At 37.0% G+C, this 10,164-nt stretch overlaps 1 protein-coding gene across 1 annotated transcript; it reads right to left on the bottom strand.

Moving 5' to 3' along the window:
* Positions 1-2,602: 2,602 nt before the first annotated feature.
* LOC147851115 (uncharacterized) lies at positions 2,603-4,448 on the bottom strand. Its single transcript, XM_087335560.1, has one exon. The coding sequence runs from the start codon at positions 4,349-4,351 to the stop codon at positions 2,603-2,605; it is 1,749 nt and encodes a 582-aa protein (XP_087191686.1). The 5' UTR covers positions 4,352-4,448.
* Positions 4,449-10,164: the final 5,716 nt, after the last annotated feature.

Below are 10,164 nucleotides of genomic sequence, written 5' to 3' on the forward strand. Positions count from 1 at the left end.
TGCGATGATTCGGCCTTCTTTTTTTATGACGCACCCTTCTTGATCGAATCGTACTTGCATCCCTTGCTCAACCATTTGGCCGACCGAGACCAAATTCTTCGTGATAGTGGGAACATGCAAGACATTTTTAATGTATGTTTGCTTATCTCTTTCGCCAAACAGGACATTGCCAATGTGCCAAATCGGGTGTGTAGTGTCATCTCCAGTTTCGACATAACCAGGTCGCTCCGGCTCTCGAAGTTCGAGAAACCATTCTTTATGGGATGTCATATGGTTTGAGGTTCCGGACTCTACAAACCATACGTCCTCCAGATTGAGGGCACTAGTTAAGGTAGAGGCCGACATAGAGTTTGCTCTATGTTTCATCATGAACATTCCGCCACGGTCGGAGTTGTATGCGTACATTCCGCCACGATCCTCGTAGTCGGAGTTGTGCCCGTACATTCCGCTATACTCTTCGTAGTCAGAATTGTGCGCGTAATTCGTGAGTTGTCGGCTTGTGGAAGCCGATTCACGCATCTTCTTTCGGCACTCTTCTTCGTGGTGGCCGAGCTTTCCGCAATATCCGCATTCGGTTGCGTTTTGATGGCTTGAGCTGGAGTGAAAGCTCCCCCTTCTTGCAAAGGTTCCTCGTTGGCCTCCGTTTTGCGGCCGAAATTGAGAGTTGTTGTCGTAGGTCGGAGCTCGTCCGCCTTGTCCTTGGCCGAATCGGCCTCTCGCTCGTCCGCGTCCTCTTCCTCCATTAGAGTGTGTGTAGAGCATGTGGCCTTCCGACTCATTGCTCCTTGTACGCACGTGGTTTTCTTCGACCAATAGCATTGATTGGAGCTCAAAGAAGGAGAGAGATTTCTCCCGTGCTAGAACGGCGGTTCGCATCGCGCCGAACCGTGGTGCGAGGCCGCCGAGGCATATTTGCACCATCTCATCATCATCTATACTTACGCTTATTGAGCCGAGCGAGTCACAAAGCTCCTTGATCTTCAAGGTGTATGTCGTGATGGACATGTCCCTTTGTTGAATGTTGTTCAACTCTTGCCACAGTTGAAGCTTCCTCGCGGTCGTGTTGGCAGTGAAAATCTTTCGTAGGTTTTCCCACGCTTCCTTCGGTGTCTTGGCTTCTCGAATGCAATCGAGCATGTGGTCGTGAACACATGTCGCCAAACAATACATCACGCGGCTTGCAGCTTGCTCCCATGTTGCGTATCCGGGAGCCGCTTCGGCGGGTCGGACTTCATGCACTCCTTTGATGTAGCTCCAATAGCCTTGTCCAACAAGGTATTGGTGCATCTTGTACTCCCAAGATGCGAAGTTGTTTCAATCCAATTTCTCGGTAGGGAGAGCACTCCCCATTTGAGTATTCATTATGTCGATTCTTCTTCTTCTTCTTCTTCTTCTCTCTTCGAGTGCGAGCTATGTAGCGAAGCTATCAATAGCGATGAGCCGGTTCTTGGTCGTCGGCGTGGAGCACAACACACGATCACGATGAGGCGAATGGGCTAGATCGAGCTACCAAACTGCTCTAATACAATGTAAAGAATCAAGAGATGGATTCTTGTGAAGCGGAATAGGTGTGAACTGTGTGTGTGTGTGTGTGAGAGAGAGAGAGAGACAAGGAATACGCAAGGTAAAAGTATATAGACAAAGGAGAAAGACTCGACGTTATACAAGATGGGAGGAGGGTGCTTTATGTAGTCACCCTCTCTCGTCATTAACAACAAGGCTCATGGAGCATGGGGAATGTGAAAGCTCATAAGTTATGTGTCATAGAATATAATTCTATGACTCATACTAAATGCTAGAATACAAAGTGGTGACTCTTGACCGTTGAGGTGTCTCTTCACTCTCAAGGTGAGTTCACACACTAGACCAAGTTGAGCTTGATTCTCAACAGATATATAGCAATAAAACTTGATGGAAAAGCATTTCTTTGTGTATGAACAAATGTTTGATATATAGTTATCTTGCGCTATTGTTGGAATTCACACACTCAAGCCCTTACACACTTTGAAGATAGAATACATAATAAAGTTTTCTTTAGTAGTCCAATGGCAAGCAAGAGAGAGAGACTAAAGATATTTTTAAGATACACAAGCAACAGTTTGCGATATATGGGACTTGTTCTTGCCAATTTCCCGCAAAGAGCCACAACAAGGAGCGATATACAATGGATGTTTCAATGTACATTAAAGCACTTGAGTTACTTTATTGTAATCCCGTGAATCACTTAATTTAGGTTTCCACTACCATCAATAATATCATGCATTGCAAAAAACAATGTGTGTTGATTAATTAGGAGCACATCACTCAAAGGGGTATTATCGCTATTGTCATCATTCATGACCTCACTATGTGGATACATTTAGTTTGGCATGTAATAGATTTAGTTCTAGTTAGACACCTTGAATGACGATTAGTGTACTTTAAGATCTCACTTGATATGTAAATTGAGTTGGGTTAGCTAATTACAAAAGTATACATTATGTGGCCTCACATATACCATATAGAGCCAAGTTTGGCAAAGCAAGGAATTTTGTCATCAAAATATGATCTACATTTCATGTATTTCCAAACACTTGTACCAAACAATCTAAGGTAATGATTTCTATCCAAAGAGCTCACACCAAACCTCATTGAAAACCTTGACAATGGTATGGTGGTATTGGTCGGAATTCAAACCCATGTAACATTGAAGCAATTCCACAAGATCAACCATTCTATGAAGCTTCTTGGTAACAATCATCTCTCTCATTGATTCTTTGAAATCTTGACTAGGGTCATACGAACTCTTCACCATAGCCAAACTTTCGTACATCTTTAGTTTAGTGTTATTATTCATATAATCATTGCTAGTGAAGGAGGAGGACAAGCTTCTATGGTGGGTTAAGTTCTCATTATCATGATCATCATGAAGACTAGACTTCATGGTCCGTGAGATAGGTTCCAAAATAGAATGATTGGAATAAGAAGAAGAAGAAGAAGAAGAAGAAGAAGAAGAAGAAGATTTAGCACATGGCCTAGCCAATGAAGAAGTTTCACAAGAGTTCATGTGATGATTATTGTTGATGACATCTGATGACCTTCTATTGTCTAGGGGTAAACACGAATATTGATCAAGTAATGATGAAGTCTTCTTTAATCTAGAATTTGAGGTTTTTGCAGTAGAGGAACTAGATTGACCATTACTACTATGATAAATATTACTATATGGTAAACTTTTATTGCATGGATTGTTATATAGGCAATCATTAGTTGTGCTTAAATTTACATCATAATAATGTTTCTTCAAGTCTCGACCATGTTTTACTTTAGCTCTCGATCGAAGCAACTTGAAAAGGTTGTAGTTTGTTGGTGGCCGAGTGTCACAAAATGTATATTGGTTAGAGTTATCAACGCCTCTTAGATTAAGTGACTTACATTTCCTCATCCTACTAGAAGCTATAGGTTTACCCTCCATAATTTGGTTGCCACAATTATCTTCACTAGTTGTGATAGAGTTAGAGAAATCTTTATCCCAATAATTGCTATAAGCATTGGAGCTAGAGTTAGACGATGAAACACTTCGCCTCACACTAGATGTACCCATCATGCCCTCATCATTATTATAACTATTTGTAATAGTACTATTATGATGATTAAGGTTATGATTACCTTCTTTAAGCAAGATATTTTCTTCATAGAAAGTATCTCCACATGTGGTTGGAGGTGACAAGTCATCACGCCTCCTTGGGGCATGGTCTAGCCATAAATCGAACTTGGGACCTCTTCCTCGCGGATGATGTGTAGGGGTCGGTAACGCAATTGTGGAGGATGGGCTCGGATGTAAGTACTTCTTCTTCCGTGTCCCCTCACCTTCCAAGCTTAATGCCTCGAGCCTCATTTTCAATTCTTGCACATCCAAGTAACTATCCCGACTAGGACGAGGAGCCATAATGGGATTGTGTGATGAACCCGAATGGGAGGTACTACGATTCATCATATAACATTGTTGTGGGGGTGAATGACTATTATTAGTATGGGTAGGTTGATTTGTACTAGTTATAGGTAATGTTAGGAATGATGAGTTAGTAGTGGAAGTAGTGGTACTAGTAGAAGTGACACTAGGAACATAAACACTAGGGTTTGTTTGTTGTAAGCTAATTGTATGATTAACAACATAATTAGCATTGTGCTCCATATCATTAGTATTGTTACTAGAATTACTAGAGAAACCATCTGCATCTAGCTCAACTCCATCATTCTTATGAGGGCAATCATTCCCACCACGGCCATTAATGTGATTGAGCTTATTATGGAACCAATTGGAATGGTGCATAAGAATGTGGGGTAATTTGAGCCTTAGTAGTTTCCCCATAGATAGATGAATCAACCGGGGTCTTTGTTTTCTTAGGGTTTCTCCCAATAAGATTAAAGCTCACCTCTCTAATGAGATTGGGTCTGTCTAACCTATTTGTATTATTCTTCTCTCTCTCTCTTTCTCTCTCTTTGTGACTATAAATGTATGTATTGTATATATATATATGTATTATGTTATGTTGTAGCTCTCCCTCTTCAGTTTGAGCAGCAACTAAACACACAGAATAGGAAAGGAGATGAAAGCAAGAGGCAAAAAGCAAGGAGCGTGAAATTGGAAGTCTATTTATTTATTTATTTTGCTTTTTCTTTTATTTGTCTTGTCTTCTTCTTCTTCTTCTTTTCTCATGTTTTTGTTTTTTCGTTTATTTTTAATTAGAGATAATACTCTCTCTTCTGTTCTTCTGTTCTTCTGTTCTTCTTTTTTTTATTTTTCCTTTTTTCTTTTGTTTTTTATTTTTATTTTCTCTTTCTAAAAGGATGGGTCCCATTTGATGATTGGAATCTTTTCACATGGCAGTTTCTTATTTGCTCAAATAAAATTAAAATATAGCTTTTTTTACATTTTTTATTTTCTTTTATATTTTTTTATTTTTTATTTTATTTTTATTTTTATTTTTATTTTTATTTTATTTTATTTTATTTTATTTTTTATCTTTTATCTTTTATCTTTTATCTTTTGTTGCGTGTGCTTAATTTGTTACCTCTTTAAATAAAGGGATATTTGAGACAAAGGTCATTTCCTTTGTTTCATATATAGTCAACTCTTAAATCATGAGGTAAACAAAAAACAATTCACTCTCGTAGCGCAACTCAAGATTAGGCAAGGCCACTGTTGTTCCTCCTATTGATTGCCATGCAATGTTAGGGAGTTCATAAATGAGGTGCAAATGGGCTTACTAACCACATGGTTGACCTCATCTCGAGTTCCGAAGCTTCACGAAAATTGAGACTATCAAACCATGACCTCAATGTGATCACATATGGAAACCTTGTCCGCAACCCAGTCGCGACACATCAAAAGGATCATGAAACATGTGAGAATCGTGGGACTCAGTATATGTCAGTCGCCATTGTGTTCTATGAAAAAGTATATGGACGATCTTGTCACATATCACCGCTAAAGAGATGTGATGTTACAGACTCTGGATCATAATGCAAATTTATATATGGAATATGTAAAGACAAATAAGTGGAAGAATGTTCAGAAGAGAGCAAAGCACAAAGAAGGGAAACCAAACTAGGTATGACAAAACAATAAATAAATACAAGTTAACAAACCTTGATGTTTTACTACATGAACCAAACTATGTACATCATGGATAGGAGCCCCATGATATAACAAAACTCTTATCATGCATTATCACCCATGATATAACATACTCTTAACAATTTGGTTGATGTGGGCTTACTTGTATGATGTGGGTTATTGAAGCCCCATAATTGGCATCAACCTATGGAGCATGACTTGAGTACAAGAAATTTGTTGGCTTCATTTTCCACCTTTTGATAACATGGTTTAGTTTTTCCTACAAGATTCTATTATTAACATGTGTTTGGGGGCTTTTCCTACAATGTCTATCATAATCATGTGTCAAGTGTCAAGTGTTCACTATGAAATGTTAATCCCATTCTTTGGGTTCAACTTAAGGTCCTTTTTAATACATTCTTTGCATGTAGAGGACTCCCTTTTATGCAAAGAATGTAACAAAAAAGGGAGATTAATAGATTGCATAAAAAAAGGGTATGTTTAATTCCCATGGTGTTTATTGGACCAGGGATTTCTAACCAATCCTTGAATGTAGTCATGATTTAAATAGATTTATATAAAGTGAAGCCCCTAAATCCAATGAATGCAATTTTGGGTGCGGTTGTAAATTTTTCAATGACATTTAGTATAATATGACCAAATTTGTAGAGCCTTTGAGACGAATCTCCTAATTCATCAAAAGTGTGCAATATACTACATAGCACAGCCATTGTTTCTAGTGTTTTTCGCCTCTTTGATGTAAGCTCATTCACAATCATGTGAACAAAGTAGAACATGTAAACCATTGGATCTTCCTCGACTATAAGACTACTCATATCTTTATCTCAATTGTAATAGTCATTAATGTGCATGTGTCCTTTTGATAATCCTTATGTTGCTTGGATTTATCTCTTGAAATAGAGCACCCAATACCTTGTATTTGTTTATTAAGTGCATGTAACAACATTCTCATTTGGAGTTGGGGTAACTTGCTTCCATTTTATCTAACTTGAAGAGAGTGCCAAGGTGGCACAAATGTTGTGTTGATGTAAGATGTAATAATCACTCCAAACTAACATAATATTGTTCCATAAATGTGATCCATTCGGATAACGTTTGTGTCAAACTATGACTTTGTGCACTATTTTGATGCTTCTTGTAAGAAGTAAAATACTATTTGAAAATAATAAAAGCTAATGGAGTAACTTTGGTCTTGTATAATAATCAATGCCCATAAGAAAATAATAAAGAAACCCAACAATCAATTGGAGAATCCGGTTGCAAATAAACAAAATCTCTGAAAGAATATGAGATAATAATAAAAATCCCTAATGTGAGAGGAATATGGTGTGGATTTGAGCCGACAATTTCGGGAAAGAACAAGCACAATTTGGATAAGCTAGACATTTGCCTACTTGAGCCTAGTGTTAATGGCACAACGCTTTTATACCCCATGGTAGCTAATGTAACCACAAAACCATACAAACCTTTCTCATCGTTTACGTTACTCTAGAATCGTTTTGGGAGATGGGGCCTACTTGCATAACATTTCAATGTCCATGAGGCAATAGTCGAACATTTTCATGACATGACATTTGTCTGAAGCCATATGTTTTCCCCAATGATAAACATAAATGTGTTTTAAGCAAAACCAAGTATCTCATAGAACCAATTGTTAACCTAATCATGCGTGATGCCCCTCTTTTTACGTCAACATGTGTGTCTTGGAACAATTATACATTAAAGTTGGTTTTCACGTGGTTGGCAAATATATGGCATACACTTAATGCTACCATAAGCGCAATGTTATGCATTTTTTAAGAGGACCCAAATTCTTCAAAACCTCGAAATCTTTCAAGCATCTATGAAGATCATGGAATCGACTAAAATGTTTATATGTTTTTTCTCCTTCAATCATAAAAGTTATGTGAGATGCTTCAAATGGGAGGAAGGGGCTACTAACATAATTCCAATTGCGTAACAATGCTTGCAAACTTCTTTCGTAAGGTTCTTCATGACAAGATTGATTGGAATTGAATAGAGAGCTTAGATATCTATCATTGCATTAGAGCTGTGGAAATCATCAAAATACACTAACTTCTTGGACATTTCTAAAAGAGAAAAAACAGAATACCCCAACTCTTGGACGTTTAAGTAATGGCCATAGGTGAAATGGATCTACATGTTATGATGCTTCAATTGTTGATTATCCAATTAATTGCCTTTGTAGTGTAAAAACGGTGGTAAACTTATGTGTTGGAAGACCAATTTTTGTACGGATTTTGAATGTGAAGATGATGTTTACCTTTGTAATGCCAAGTTGAAAGAAATGCACCATTTTCTTATAGCCTTCCTATAGAAACAACGCGCACAACATTGTTTTTGCACACCCTTCCAATTCTAGGGGTGATTGATTGTACATATAAATGCATAAAACATCACATACAATGGACATCACATACAATAGACAATGGAGATGAAACCATATTATATTATATTCAATTACCACCAACAACTGCAATGAATTAAATTTTCATCGAGTTAATGCATTTCAATCTTGGGATGTGGATAAAAAAAACACTAGATGGGTGGAAAACTGACTACAAAGTTTATACAACTAGTGCATAAATAAGATATTGAAAATCTTCAGAAATAAAAAGAGCAAATGTAAGGGATGTGATAAGAGACTTGACTCATGTCGATACCATGCATGCACCCAATTCTATATTTTTATCACCATTCAAGTCTCAAATGCTTTTTTGTCTCACAATTGACTTTTGTAGGGTTAGAACTCTCGACAAACTTTAATATGTCTTTCTTAGCTTTCTAAGCTTTCTTTATTATTTTGATTGTTTTTTGACAAATAGAATATGGAATTGTTTAATCGAGCCTTGAATAAGTGATCATCAAATCATTGATCTTGGGTTTGATTCCCAAGTACGATGATGCATAATGGGATCTAAGTTGCCAGCTTCCAAACTATAAGTTTGTACTTGAGGTTGTTTAAATAACTTGAAAAAACGCACAAGTTTTCCTCATTTTAAACCAACAGCCATAGAGAACATGAGGTTGCAAAGTACTACTACATGCATAGATAGTGTAGAGTCTGGACTAACTAGAAATTTTGAGTGGTCCATATCTGAAATTTCATGCCCAATTTTCTCTCTATATTATGTAATTGTAAAAATAAATTTATGTGACCAAGTGTCACGGTTAGACTTTATTATACCATACCCATATGAGATAATTGTTATTCTCCATTGAATACATAGTTTAATGATAGTTTGCAACTTGGCCTCTGATCTATAGTCCTCTACCTATGCTAGAGTTTGTCTCTCGGGGCCACTTTGCATCTAAGATAACCCTTCAAATAATGACCCAATGTCGTGTTTTTTCTTTTGTATTCATGTGCATGAGCCTTTTACATGTGGCATTGATGGTGATTGGAAGTTTGCATCTAGCGTACCCTCTAGTTGGACCCAAGAGGTATTGATATCTAAAGCACCATGGCATTATTATTCCTTGGATCCTCACTACAATTTCTAATGACTTGGTTTTATAGGTACATGGTTTTAAGGGAAGAACCTTGATATACCCTTGAGTTGTTCTTTATTTCTGTAAATGCCCCTATGTCTTCATTATTCATATGCCCTTGGTTAGTCTTGCCTCGAGCAATTATTTGTGTTAGTTGAATGCATGTGCCAGATTAGTCCCTTTTCTCCCAATTATATGTGTTATTTAGGCATTTATATGGTCATGTTTGTCCCCTTTTTCTTTGTTTCAAGTCTTGACTATGGGTAGATAGAAACTTGCATGAGTGAAACTTCAATTAGGCAAAACAAATATTGATTGGATTATTCTTTACAATCGGTAACAAGCAATACAATATAGTTACTTATACGATTTCCACACAAGTTTCATGTAGGGTTGACGTCAAGATGGTTCTCCAACACAAGTTAGTAGTGCAAGTTTTAATTTTCATATATGTAGATAATGTCTATGGACTTGTATCTAGATGTTTGTGCAAAAAATGCAACCAAATCTAATATTATTGTAACTAGTGTAATTCATTTAGGATAACGAATTCCTCTCTCATAGCTCAATGTTGTCATTCACATTAATCTGTAGGTTTTAGGCTTCTATGTCACACGATTGATGGATCTACGAACCCACCCAACCACCCTTAAAAAAAGGCAATCAAAGTGCCATTTTGGTCATCTAAGCTTAGAAATATCCAAGAATTCCACAAACTAAATATTCAATATTACTCTATTACTAATTACATGACTTTCAAAGAAAAACATTAATGAATGTCTACTTACTAACTGAAGATGGTGAGTGGTGGTGAATTAAAAACTATCCACAAATTTTCACTAATAGTTATCCACCTTTATTTTTAGTGAGTATTATTTGCATGATAATGCTCTTAAGTCATTCTTTCGTTGTCAATACTGTAAATCTTGAAAAACGACTCGCTCAATGAAATGATAAAGCTCCTACAATAACCTCATCTATTACAAAAACTTGTGCACCCAAAATCTACTATTGTCTTTATTCTGTGTGAG

This window comes from Azolla caroliniana, unplaced genomic scaffold (assembly GCF_043228905.1).
Source record: "Azolla caroliniana isolate FFs.n. ecotype wild unplaced genomic scaffold, voAzoCaro1.0.p SCAF_20, whole genome shotgun sequence".
Lineage (NCBI taxonomy): Eukaryota > Viridiplantae > Streptophyta > Polypodiopsida > Salviniales > Salviniaceae > Azolla > Azolla caroliniana.

Coding starts and splice junctions, on each gene's coding strand:
- LOC147851115 (XM_087335560.1), bottom strand. CDS start 4,351: ATGGGGAAACTACTAAGGCTCAAATTACCCCACATTCTTATGCACCAT.